Source organism: Symphalangus syndactylus, chromosome 1 (genome assembly GCF_028878055.3).
Source record: "Symphalangus syndactylus isolate Jambi chromosome 1, NHGRI_mSymSyn1-v2.1_pri, whole genome shotgun sequence".
In the NCBI taxonomy this organism is placed as follows: domain Eukaryota; kingdom Metazoa; phylum Chordata; class Mammalia; order Primates; family Hylobatidae; genus Symphalangus; species Symphalangus syndactylus.
The window spans coordinates 158307591-158321941 of NC_072423.2; the positions used below are offsets into that span (position 1 = coordinate 158307591).

The following is a 14351-nucleotide window of genomic DNA, read 5'->3' on the forward strand; positions in this document are numbered from 1 at the left end:
TTTAAAGGGACTATTTTAAGCAAGTTGTTGCTGCAGAAATATATAGAAGTGGATGAATACATGAATTTATTTTGCCAACTCTATGCTTCCTCAAATGGTAATTTAAAAGTCAATCAGTTTCTTAAAATTTGAAGTTTAATCCCCAATTTTCACATTCCCCTTAAAATGGAATTCAACTGAACTGTTAATACAAAGTACTTCAATTTATACTCTTTAACACAACATGAATACATGGGCAATATCTTGGTATCGATTTAATGTAGTGGAGAGTTATTATAAAGGGAATAAATTGAATATCGCTAGAGAGAGATAATGTCAAAAAGTGTAGCTAATGACATGTCTGCTAATGGTAGAATTTTGCTGCTCAGTGAATGAGAATGATCCTATCTGATCCCTATAATGTAAATAGCTTCCTATAATTGCAAAGAAGTTGAAGGAAAAATTCAATTTATTCTCTTCCAGTATATGTCTCTAATTTTGCCATAGTTCAGACACTTGCAGGAGCTATACTAAGGACTAATTCTCATCAGAATGCAAACTCACAAAGAACCTGCTAGAACCCTTGCCTTCGATGTAAAAAGAAATTTGATTAACATACTTGGCTCTTTTATTTTTTCTATAATTCCAATTCCATCTAAATTTGGTATGAAGTAACATAATTTACACTATTCTGGTGTTCTAATATTTGAGATGGATTTTTATAAAATTTGCAGAGAGTTGGAAATGATCATTTGAGTATTTGTAACCTCTCTGATCCCCTGAGATTCCCTTGTAACTGATTTTGTAGTGGGGTCTGCCTAAGCTACGGCTGCCAGAAATCTCCTTTCAAGATCTCGAGCCTCATCATTTTCATGTTTTTGAGCACATGATTCTGTGTTTCTTTAATGGATTTATCACAGTTGTACATATTCTTGGGGGCAGAGATGATATTTGAACACATGTCTACAATGTGCTAAGATCAAATCAGGGTGACTGGGATGTGCATCACCTCAAACATTTATCTGTGTGTGTTGGGAACATTACAATTCTAGCTAGTTTGAAATACACGATACATTATTAGCCATGTTTTCTTACTGTACTATTGTATACTAGAACTTATTTCTTCCACCTAACTGTATTTTTGTACCCGTTAGTATGAATCAATTTCTCTTCCTCCTCTCTGCTGTTCTGGTAACCACCAATCTACTCTCCACCTTCATGAGCTCTGCCTTTTTTTTTTTTGGATGGAGCCTCCCTCTTGTTGCCCAGGCTGGAGTGCAGTGGCATGATCTTGGTTCACTGTAACCTCTGCCTCCCAGGTTCAAGCGATTCTCCTGTCTCAGCCTCCTGAGTAGCTGGGATTGGGATTACAGGCATGTGCCACCATGCCTGGCTAACTTTTGTATTTTTAGTTGATACAGGATTTCACCCTTTTGGCCAGGCTGGTCTCAAACTCCTGACCTCAGGTGATCTGCCCCCTTATCCTCCCAAAGTGCTGGGATTACAGGCATGAGCCCTTGCACCCGGCCGAGCTCTACATCTGGGTGAGATTACACGGCACTTATCTTGCTGTGCCTGGCTTATCTCACTTAACATAATAACCTCCAATTCCATCCATGTTGCTGCAAATGACAAGACTTAATTCCTTTTTTATGGCTGAATAATATTCCACTGTGAATATTATTCACACGCATTTCTTTCTTACCACATTTTCTTTATCCATTTATCTACTGATGGGAACCTAGGTCTCTTCTATATCTTGGATAATATGAATAATGCTGCAATAAACATATCGGTGCACAAATCCCTTTAATACATGAATTTCCTTTTGTTTGGGTCTATGCCCAGCAGGAGGATGGCTGGATCACATGGTGGTTCTATTTCTAGTTTTTGAGAAATCTCCATACTGCTTTCCATAGTGGCTACTTCATATTTCAACCAGCAGTGTGCAAGCTTTCCCCTTCCTCTGCATGTGTCACAGCATTTGCTGGGGTTTTTTCTTTCTTTTTTTTTTTTTTTTTTTGTGTTTGTGATAATAGCCATTCTAGCTGGGATGAGGTGACATCTTATCGTGGTTTTGATTTGCATTTTCCTGATGGTTAGTGGTGTTGAATCTTTTATCACATACCTGTTGGCCCCTTGTATGTCTTCTTTTGAGAAATGCCTATTCAGGTCTTTTGCCCATTTTTGAATTTTTTTTTTTTTTTTGCTGTTGAGTTGTTTGAGCTCCTTGTATATTCTGGTTCTTAGTCCCTTGTCAGATGGGCAGTTTGCAGACATTTTCTCCCATTCTGTGAGTTGTCTTTTCACTTTGCTGACTGTTTCCTTTTCCTATGCTGACAAGAATCCATGTCTTTTTATGGTCTGATTTCCCCATGACCATTTAGTTGGGTTGTGTGGCAACATCTTCATAGGTGCTTAGCAGAGGCCTGGTCAGTGGGTTGATTCTCTTAGTCTGATCCGCATAATGGACACAGTCCATGACCTGCATCTCCCAGGAGGTCTGGAAGCAGTGGATGTTCCATTAAGCCATGCGATATATTGACCCCTAAGGCCGGTAGCTGCCAGTATGTGCACAGGCATCTGCTGTGCTCAGAACATCATCAGTATTTCTGATTCCTCAATCTTCTCTGTTGGTCTGAAACCACCTGGGCCAACCATGGACACAGGCACAGTTTCTCTGTGGCCATGTCCTCCTCGTGCCCTGCATGGTGCATGTGTTCTGCTCATTCTCAGAGTCTCTCTGGGCTCTTTGTCATCTGCTGACCCCTGTGTGAGTGCCAACTGCTGGGGTGCTTTTCCCCATCCAGACCATTGTGTCTCAGCATGGAAGATGGCCCAGGAGATACAACGTCACACATCTGACCCTGGCTCTTGTGTTAATATGACTTGTGGTCATTCTGGCTGTAAAAGGAGACCTCAGTGAGCAAATCCCTATGCTCCTCCAAGCATTAGTGTTTGCCTTGAATGTGCATCTGACCCGGTGAACATGTAGGTTATTCGTTACTTCAGGAGGAGTTGGGGCAAGGAAGTTTCCGATACCGTTTGAAAGATCCTGTGTGTACATGTGCTCCCTTGGTGAGTTCTTGATGAGAATCGCATCTCAATGGAATTATTCAATAGTCTTAGCTTGGGAAGGATTCCTTTTGTTTTAGAAAATATGCAAATTTTTGATTTTTCCTTTATGTATTTACCCATTTGGTTTAACATAATTAATACAAAAATCTTAAAACATTAGTAATGATTCACAGTGTCTTGAAAGTACTTTTATTAACAATAGGTGACCTGCATTAATGTGACTTCATGCAGACCAGCATTTCTTTGGGTTCACAATAGTTTTTATTAACCATAGAAGACTGACTCAATCTAGATTCATTCAATCAGTTCAGGGAACTGTTATGAAATTATATTTTGGGCAAAAGTTACTTCATATAATAGAAATTTCAATATTCAGAGATCAGAGTTTTAGTCTCATAAGCCATTTAATTTAATCTTTATTTTAAAAAGTGCCATAACCAGTAACCGTGTATCTGCTCCTAAAATTGGGACTGGAAATTAAGGTTATCATCTTACCTTTTAAACATTTAGGGAAGTATCTGAACTTGATTAATATTGTGCTAGTTTTATGGACAAAGAACACAAATGAGAGGCATAACAAGTGTTTTGACATCTGTCCACAAAAAGATGAAAGTATCTGGGCAATTTAAGAAATTAAGAAAATCACAAAAAGTATCAAGTTCATCCATTCTGTGTTCCTTGTGTTCAAAGTTTATAGCAATGCAGTTACATTTTCTGATTAAAAATTAGCTGGGCGTAGGGGCATTCAGCTGTAATCCCAGCTACTCAGGAGGCTGAAGCCGGAGAACTGCTTGAACTCGGGAGGCAGAGGTTGCAGTGAGCTGAGATCGCGCCACTGCACTCCAGCCTGGGTGATAGAGTCAGACTTCGTCTTAAAAAAATATGTGTGTATATATATAGTGGAGCAAAGACAAGCAAAATCAGGATCATTTCAGTGCATGTCTGTAGAATGGGAAGTGTGTAAGCTACTCCCAGCCTCCATAACTGAGGACGGCCAGGTGATTCTCTGGGAGTCTAGATGTTCTGCTTTTATAAAGGTGTGAGCAGGGGTGTGGCATCCTGTTCGGTAAGACAGCCCATCCTCCTGCTTCCCTCTCTTCCTCCCCGTTCCTGTTGCCTGGCACTCTGTGACAGGTAATGTGTGAGGCATTATCTGTGGATGATAAATGTCAAATGTGACCACTTCATTGAAGGAGTCTAAAATCTCAAATGACAGCAGAGGGGTGGAGATTTAGGCAAGTTCCATCATCCCCCAGGACATGGGGAAAGGCCCAGCCACAGAGGCTCTGGGAGGTCAGGTAGCGCAGAGCCTCCCCATAGGCAGGATGAAGGGCAGTGTTACTGGTTATGGCACTTTTTAAAATAAAGATTAAATTAAATGGCTTATGAGACTAAATCTCTGATCTCTGAATATTGAAATTTCCATTATATGAAGTAATTTTTGCCCAAAATATAATTTCATAACATAGGTATGAAAAAAAATACTATATATCCTAAGATTTTGGAATCTTACTGTTGATTTGGGTCCCTATATGTCATCAGATTCAATTTTGTATGTCGTATTTTTATGGCACAATTTATAGAATATTCTGGAATGCCTCCAGTGACAGAAAACCAGGACTTACCGTGACAGGGCCTCAGCACTAAAGCCATTTGTAAGGACGTTCATTCTTGGTTTGAGAAATAATTTGCCTCCTTACAGCTCCTGCCACTTATTTGCCAGTGGCCAATGCGGCAGAAACTTGGTCTCTGTCTTCGTGGCTGAGGGACTCTCTGGACCATGTGGGTCACAGTGGTGGGGGACCAGAATGAGCTGAGGGGTCAGGGATGGGACACAACCTTGTCTGAAACAGCAGGTGAAAGGATGGGATGCACATCCAGCCTGGAAGCAGGCAGTGGAGGGAGTGCTTCCCACAAGGGAACTTCTTGACTTGATGCCTTCAGACCATGGGGTGGAAAGGTGGAGCCTTCACCGTCAGAGGGCTGTGACTCCCAGTCCCGGGTCATCGCTGCTATTCTGTGATTTGGGGCAAGATCTTAATCTCTCAGAGCCCCAGTTTATTCTGTAGAATGCTTACAGTACTACCCACCTAGTCCATCGGGATGAGCATTAATGAGGTCTGTAGTGCATTCAGCATAGGACCTGACAAATCATATGTGTTTAGGAAGAACTGGTCTAGATATTCTTTATTTTTTGAGACAGGGTCTTGTTCTGGAGTGATGGTGGGATCTCGGCTCACTGCAACCTCTGCCTCTGCGGCTCAGGCAATCCTCCCACCTTAGCCTCCTGAGTAGCTGAGACTACAGGCATGTGCCACCACACCAGGCTACTTTTTAAAATGTTAATGATTATTTTTTTTTGGTAGAGACAAGGTTTCACTGTGTTGTCCAGGCTGGTCTAAAACTCCTAGGCTCAAGCAATCCTCCTGCCTCAGCCTCCCAAAGTGCTGGGATTATAGGTGTGAGCCACTGTGCCTAGCTGAGGATTCTATTTTTTTAAAAAGATATCTTTTCAAAAATGATAATACTTGAAAAAATGAAATTGAAAGTATGCACTAAACATGGAAAATGATGACAGGGGAAGTAGTCTCTGTGTTATAAACACAGTAATGGCTAATGTCTCAATGTCTTACACCTTCCAAAGAAGACCAGAACTTTCTGAATGTCTCCCAAATGGGATAAACTCAAATGACAACAGTACACAATTTTATAGGCATTTTCTGGGCTAAACCCTGACAAACATGACCTCTTTGGAAATTTTTTTCCTCTCTCCTCCTCCTCAAAGGTGTTCTTCTGAGGAACCACATGGTGTAGAAAACGCAGCCTGATTGATTGAGTGATATGCAGGTCTCATCACCTGCTCTCATCCTGGAAGGAGGGCACCCCAGCCCTACGCTGCCCCTGTCAGCATGCACAAAACCAGAGCTGGCAATTCAACTCGAATTTGGCATCAACTTAGGCAATGCAGTTTTTTTTTGTATTTTATCTTTGTGCTAAAGATTATAAATCCCTTTTAAAATTAAGACAATTTGGCCAAGTTGAGGCATATACTAACAAGGGCGGAAGATGCTGCAGAAAATGAGTGATTTTTAGATATCAAAATTGTGAAGTCACTCTGTTAAATGTACCCTAACCATGAGAAATGCAAATGCCGTGTGAACGATCAGAACGCAGCTACGCTGACTTGTGCCAGCCCCATGCAGCCATGGGTGCTGTGGGGACTGTGGGTCACGTGGAAGGCAACATCTCTTCCCCAACACTCAGCGTCCAACGTCACCTTCTGTAAAGAATAGGTGGAATTTGATGATTAGGAGACAAATGTAGAAGAACAGAGTTAGTCAATTAAAGGCAATGTCTGCCTTTCTTCATAGGTTCAGACCTTAAGTTATAACATAAAATATCAGCACGCCAATGATTTTCTCAGACAGCCAAGCAAGCAAGGCCATTGTTCTCTGTAAGTCATAGTCAACGTAGTTTCATCGTTGCATTTCTATTTCTAGGATTAGTGAATGCCCTATGAAAACAGCCATCTAGAAATGGAATGTCAGGGACAAATTCCCAAGGATCTCAGCTATCCTTTTGAAGTTCAGAATTTATAGTGACCTTGTCAATGTACAAATAAACTCACAGAAAAAGAAAAATACTTTAGAAAGAGCATAATTTGTCAAGACGTTCAGAAATAGCTTTGTGAAATTGTACTGTGTTCAACATAAGCATTAGTTGTAGGTATTGTGCAGTTATGTAATTGGTCTACAAACAAAGACAGGTGGTATTAGCTTAGAAGTCAAATACAGCAATTTATAATGGGTGCTGCTTCTGAACTCTCTTCTTTTTTTTTTTTTTTTTGAGACAGAGTCTCACTCTGTCACCAGGCTGGAGAGCAATGGCATGATCTTGGCTCACTGCAACCTCTGCCTCTCAGGTTCAAGTGATTCTCCTGCCTCAGCCTCCCACGTAGCTGGGATTACAGGCACCCGCCACCACGCCCGGCTAATTTGTATTTGTAGTAGAGATGGGGTTTTACCATGTTGGCCAGGCTGATCTGTAACTCCTGACCTCAGGCGATCCGCCTGCCTCAACCTCCTAAAGTGCTGGGATTACAGGCGTAAGCTACCGTGCCTGGCCTGAACGGTCTTGATGATAGGTTTCTCTAGGCAAATGGGAGAAGGGTGGAGAATAAGGGGCTGTCCCCTTCCACGAAGAGAGGCAGAGGTGAGCCCCAAAGGGGCTGGGACAGATCTGCCTTGGTTACACTGATAGAAGAATGACATGGCCCTCCCATTCCACCCAGGAGTGAGACCTTTGATGGTGACACTAACAGAGGAATGACACGGCCTTCCCATTCCACCCAGGAGTGAGACCTTCGGTGGAGAAACTGGTAGAGGAATGACACGGCCTTCCCATTCCACCCAGGAGTGAGACCTTTGGGCACATCATCACATAGTTAACTAACTTTATCTTTTACTTATCTTCAACTTTTCTTTGGCATAATGCCAACGCATTTTCTTGTAAAGCATGAGCTGGTAACAATACTAGAAAATAACATAAATGCTCCAAATTAAGTTTTTGCCAAAATTCAAGAAAACCGCTAAGTGGAATTTGAGATCAACTCTGCTCCCAAGAAAACTGTTAGCACAGTTGATCTTCTATTCAACTTACCTGACAAAACAAAATACAATTTTCCTTCCATATCTTAGTGACTGCTTCTCTTTTCATGTAATTTATATCTTTTCTTAGAATTGAGGGGGGATATACTAGAAAGCACGTTTATTTTCATTCACTCGAATACCAAAGGGAGGAACTTTTCTCCATTAATGCTGTGATGTGCATGTCTGCATTACTGAGGAATGATGTTTAAGAGGCCCCAGGGAAGCCTGAGCTCTTACTTTCCTCCAAGAGGTCGTTCTCCTCCGCCTCTCTCTCCATCTCTTTGCACCAGCCTTCCATCCTCTTTGTCTCTGCGTGCAGCAGCTTCAAAAACCACGAGCCATCCCTGCGGCACGGAGACATCCTCCCAGTCTCTACCGTGTCGATGGCGGGCTCCAGCCAGGGGTCCGGAGGGGGCAGGGTGGAGGTGTCCACTTGGGTCCGATAGTCTTCTCTATAGCTGAAGAGCCCCTGGGTCCGTACAGTTCTCACCGCGCCATACTGGGTGGGGGTGCTGGGCTCAGAGTGCCGCTGGAAGGATGAGCCGAACTGGAGGCCTTTGTCCTCCATGGTGATGTGGCCTGGGAACCCCTCCAGCTCTAGGTCAGCTTGGACGGCGGCCGTGACGCTGTTAGAACGTTTAAAACGTCCGTGTCTGCAAAAGGAGGGAAGGAAGAAAGATGGTAGCCCTTCTGAGAGGACTTCATGCAACAAAATCCTACATGTCACCTGCCAGGAGCGCAGCAGCCTGGCAGCTCAAGGGCAGGTGGTGTTTTGTCTGTCTGTGGAAGAACATTTGGTTTTGCAAATCATTAAACTTTAACATCTGCCTAAATCTCAGGGCCTAAATAAAGCCCACTTGGGATTTAAGTTTATTGAAGGATACAATGAGAGTTAATATGTTTCTTGAAACCATTATTAGCAAATGGCTACCTCCCTTTCAGAAACATGCTACGAGCTATGCAGCCGAGGCGGTGGGTTGCTTCTTTTATGTAGACAATAGCCACATCATACTGAGTTTTAGTGGATTCCAAATTGTGTTTCAGGGCCTGAGCCACTTCTATCTGGATAACTTAATATGTCCCCATTAACCCCTGTATGCAAAATAATGACTCCAAATTCTGACTTTGGCAGGTGTTGGAAAATCATTTTCACTGTCTATATTTTAATGTCATCCTTTCCACATAGCTGATCACCAAAATAGTTGGTAGCAAGGGGCTTATAGTTGGAGACCAGTATGCTGGGTGAGAATGCTGTGAGTGTGTGTGCATGTGGGTATGCTCTATATGGCTATGTGTGTGTGGGATGTGTGTCTGCCTCTGTGTGGTGTGTGTGTCTCTCTGTGTCTACATATCCCCAGCTACCGCAGCCATCCCTGTGGCTCTGCAGGCTGAACCCACAGAAGCACACAGCTGTGCATGCAGCTGGTTAGTGACGTTGCCACGTGTTCCCTTTGCTGGGGGCACAGGGAGGGACACTGAGCCACAGAGCAGGATGGAAGGCAGCCTGCCCGGCTCGCAGGTACAGAAGATGGCCAGGTTCTAGGAGGTCTCTTGGAAACTATGGAAGCCATTAGCTGCGGTTGGAATGTCTTTGCAATCAAAATCTCCACAGGGCGGGTTAGGGCGGGTGCTAAAATGCTCCCTGATGAGGGAGGCCACCCAACGCTGTCCCTGTCAGACGCTGGCTGAGCCCTCACAATGTAATATTCTCATCAAAATTTGTTTTTATGAAATAGACAATACATGCTATTTTAAATATAAACTAAAAAATGATCGTCCTGCCGTGTTACAAAAATACGACTAATGGACATCACTTTGTATTTTTTGTTTCCAGGTAATATTTTTGAAGTGAAACAATTTCACAGTGTATGAAGGCCTTGAACGTGCTTTGCTTTCTATCGTTTTACGTGAAACACGACAAGGCGTGAGGCCTGCATTAGCGTCACCTCAGCCCGTCCTTTCCTTTGGATCAAGGACGCTGACTTTCAGGCCGTCAGCTGCTCTGCTTGCAGAGGTGATAAATTACTTTGGAAAGAATTACTCCCTTGCCTCTTGCAAAAACAAGACATAGGTGGGTGTTAACTCATACTTGAGGGTTATCAATGGAAAAGTATAACGTATGGCCCTGTTTCCACAAGGACAGACATGATTGAGGACAGGCATGATTGAGGGCCGGCAGGATCTAGGAGCTTCCATCAGGCGTTTGACAAAGAGCCCTCGCTCGGGGGTCACCGCGCGTCAGGAGGGGCTGAGTTACCGCTTCTCATCTTCCACTTGCACCCCGACAGAGTGGTATTCCCGCAGACCGCGGCTCTCTGTGTCAGAATCTGTGGCCGTTTCCACCTAATTCAACAGAGAACATCTTATTTTAGAACTGAAACATGGGGCCTGGGCAAGGGACTATTTTGTTGTTGTTGTGGATTTGCTGTAATTAATTGCGAATTTGTTTGTTTAATGCAGCGGTGCACTTGACCCAGTAAAATCGCAGAGAGGGAAATGAATTCACATTGGAGTAATTACATCGCTCCTGCGTCTCATCACATTTTACATAACTACCTGAACTCAGTGCTGCACTTTGGTCTTTTAAATGTATGCAAATAAAACTGCTTAGTTCAGCTCAGACAAAAAATAGGTTTTGTTGAACTGCATTATTAGAGGACTTAAAAGCTCTTATCACGCCCTACAGTGAAGGAAGTACAGCATGAACCAAACATAGCTAATGAATGACAACAAATAAGCGATTTAATAGAGTTATACTGATGGCTGCCTCCACATACAGAAAGACACAGAAAGGAATTTAAGCACTGATCAGAAACAGAGGCAAACTCTCCACCTTGATCTCCACAGAGCTGTCTCACATCTGTTAAGAAGATGGCCAGCAGGGTGATGTCATATCAGAACAAAAATCATGTATTCCACAGAGAATTCTGATTGTGGCTGTATTTGCCAAAAAGTCCCCACGAACCCACCAAGCGTTTCAATGATCATCAGCTATGTAAAGTTATCCCACAAGGGAATTCTAGTACAGCACGTTTTTAAAACAAAACAAAACAAAACCAAGTAGGAAAACTCTGTGAAACCAAAGGTTAGTTAAGCCATTGATATGATTCCAGGCACTCAGTCATTCCTCTTTCCAGAAAAATATTACCTACTGTATCAAAAGGACTTTTGACCCCTCTCTGAAATGTCATAGCTAAGTTATAAAATCTCTCTTTTCTTAAAAATATTACTGATCACTACAAGGCAAAGGTGCAAAGCATTAAATACTTCTGACCCTGTCCTCTGTGAGGCAAGAGAGAGGGGCTGCACGTTAACATTTGAGTTGCAGTTTGTGACGGTCCTAAGGTTAAGCCTGTGTCAACAAGGACTGGCTCAGATTTGTAGCTAAGAGAAGTAATGATGATGGTAACAGCGAAGCCTTATTTGGTGCGTAGCCTGCCCAAGGCACTCTGCTGAGGTTCCAGGATTATCACATGTAATCCACACAATAACCCCAAGGATGTTTCCAGCCCCGGGAGAGACCTGGGAGATCAGAGGCGGGTGACGTGCTCAGGAGCGCCCCCTGGTTGGGGTTAGGGCCAGGGCTCTTGCCCGGATCTCTCTGACCCCAGAGGCGTGTGTGGCACAGAATAAGGAGCGGGAGAAAACCCTGGAGCTCTTGGCCGGCCGTGGAGCCAGGGGAATGGACAGGGACGTCCACTTTCACCGGGTGTAATTCTGAAGACGGGCGCAGAAGCTGTCCCTAGACTGCGATGCGTGCTCTGATAGCTGGGTGAGATGGGCTACAGGAGGAAGAAGATTCTTGAGTGAAGGTCCTGGCCTTCTTGTCAGAATTTACCATCCCCGTTTCTAGTTTTAAGCGGGTCACGGATTTATTAAACCTTACCTTGCTCGACATAAACATTATCAGTGTTATTTTAAACAAAGGATTGTAATACAATTAATATATTTAAAATTCCATGTCTACATATGGAGCTGCCTCATGTTTTAACTGCAAAGGATTCCATTTTATGAGTATAGCCTAGTGCATTTAATGAGCCTTCATTGGAGGGGAAATTTGGTTATTTCTAGTTTTCTGCCATTATAAATGATGCTGCTATGTAAATACATGTCTGTACTTGTGTGAAAACTTCTGTGAATATATTCACTGGATGGGAGGTCTGGGTCAGAGGCATTTGCACTTTATAATTTTGGTAGATATTGTCAAATCTGATATGAAATAAACTCAAATGAATACTTTTAAAGAGATTTTGTAAAAGGAACACTCGTTTTTATCATAAAAATGTGGAGAATATTTGTCTCACTTATTCTGTTTCTAGGAATCCAGCCTAAACAAAGGATCTTAAATTCTGACCAATGTGTGAGGTGTTCATTGCAACATTATTTATTAAGTAGCACCTGGGGAGAATGAGGGTGATACAGTGGGATAGGAATGTGCAGTGTCATGATTTACTGGTGACATGGAATACTACACAGCAGTGAAAACGATGGAGCTGGGCATGGTGGCTCATGTCTGTAATTCCAGCACTTTGGGAGGCTGAGGCAGGAGGATCACTTGAACCTAGGAGTTAGAGACCAGCCTAGGCAACATGGCAAGACCCCATCTCTACAAAAGGGAAAAAAAAAATTAGCTGAGTGGTAGTGTCTGTAGGACAAGCTACTCTGGAGGCTGAGGCAGGAGGCTCACTTGAGCCCAGGACATTGAGGCTGCAGTTTGCTGTGATTGCACCACTCTACTGCATCCTGGGCAATAAAGTGAGACCCTGTCTCTAAAAAACAAAGATGGTTATAAAGATAACCTCAAGAATGCTTATAATACACACTTTAAAGAACACAGGTTAACAGGTGCCATGGACAACAATCACCAGGGGCATGCACACAGGTGGAAACAAACACTCATACTCACAGGCATGTACATGTACCATGAAAAACAAGAAAAATATAAAAAAAGTAAAAGGAACTTTTCCTTCCTTTCTCTGTCTCCAAATTTCCTCTAATATATTTTTGTTATTTTTATAGTGAATTTGAAAATATAGCTTTGGGAGCTGGTCAGATTCTGCTACTTGCTGGCCATGCAACTCTTAGGGAACTCTTTTAAATTTTGTTGAATCTTTGCTTCCTTGTCTCAAACAGGGGACACCCAATGCCTCAGTTAACTGATGTAAAACTCTCAGCCTGAGGCCTGACTCAAGTAGGTTCGTCCACAGCAAATGTGAATTCCCTGTTCTCTCATCCCAGCTTTAAGGACGGTCAGGTGAATAGTGGTATGTATATTACATTAAAGGCACACGCATATGATGAACTGCACAGATTTTTATCGTGGCTGTCTTAGGAAATCTTTCTAAGGAAAATGAAGTTCTCCACTGCTGGAAGGTAAAGTCTGAAGGGGACATTGTAAAATCATACTTGGCCAGGAGGAGCTAAGTATTTATCAATTTCAGAAATCCTGGGCATAGAGAGGCTTCATGTGAGACAGAAAAGCAAATCTGGGACAAAGAAAATAAATTATGTTGTACAGTGGAAAGGCAATTCGAGAGTTTTTTCCAAAGGAAATTCTGACTAGAAGTAGATTTAAAAAGTTTTGAGGCCAGGCACACTGGCTCACGCCTGTAATCCCAGGGCTCTGCAAGGCTGAAGGGGGAGGATCACTTGAGCCCAGGAGTTTGAGGCTGGAGTGAGCTATGATTGCACCACTGCACTCCAGCCTGGACAACACAGCAAGCCCTCATCTCTTAAAGTTTTGAAAAATATATGGGTGCAAGAAAAAAGACGAATGAGCAAAATCACTGTCCTACCTCCCATGCAGTCCCAGGCTAGCAGCAGCGTCAAAGCCAACCAGCCTCCTCCGAGCCCAGCTTCTGTACGGCTGCTGAGAAAATGAATGTGGGCGGGGCTGGCAGCAGGAACCGCTCACTAGTAATATTGGGCCAGGGTGCCAATCTGTAATCTTTGCTCTCCCAGCAAGCTCACTGTCTGCTCTTCCTTCAACACCTCACACATAGCAGGGCAGGTGCCCTGGATTTGATGCAAACTCCTCTTTCCCTCTGAGATGTGCTCTGCCTCCAAGAGTTAGGGGTAAGTGGCCAGCCCTGCCTGTGAGGCTTTCAGCTCTGGTGCAGCCATAAGGAAGAGCAGCTGACTGTGTGCCTGGAGAATCAGGCAGACACTTTTATCACAGGCAGGACTTTCAGAATGGACAGCCACAGAGTCTTTTCCAGGCTGCCCCTGCCTTCTCACAACCTGCTGAGATCACAGAATAGAAAGTGATCTCATTGACTGGGCATGGTGGCTCATGCCTGTAATCCCAGCACTTAGGGAGGCTGAGACATGTGGATCACCTGAGGTCAGGAGTTCGAGACCAGCCTGGCTAACATGGTGAAACCCCATCTCTACTAAAATTACAAAAATTAGGCATGGTGGCACATATCTGTAATCTCAGCTGCTCGGGAGGCTGAGGCAGGAAAATCCCTTGAACTCAGGAGGTGGAGGCGGAGGCTGCAGTGACCTGAGATCGTGCCACAGCACTTCAGCCTGGGCAACAGAGTGAGACGCCATCTCAAAAAAACAATTAAAAATGAAAAACAACAAAAAAACTGATCTCATGTATAAAGATGGGGCTCTCAAGGCACCAGGGACAGAAGTATC

General features: G+C 43.4%; 1 protein-coding gene across 5 annotated transcripts in view; it reads right to left on the bottom strand.

Annotated features, from left to right (window-relative positions):
* Positions 1 to 14351, bottom strand: part of DLGAP2 (DLG associated protein 2) — a 926579-nt gene that overhangs the window by 19060 nt on the left and 893168 nt on the right. For all 5 annotated transcript variants that reach the window (XM_055289522.2, XM_055289532.2, XM_063638236.1 and 2 more), the window contains 2 exons: positions 9964 to 10049; positions 7944 to 8359 (listed from right to left, as the gene is read on the bottom strand). In XM_055289522.2, the coding sequence (XP_055145497.1) occupies positions 7944 to 8359; positions 9964 to 10049 (502 nt within the window). The remainder of the gene's footprint in view (positions 1 to 7943; positions 8360 to 9963; positions 10050 to 14351) is intronic.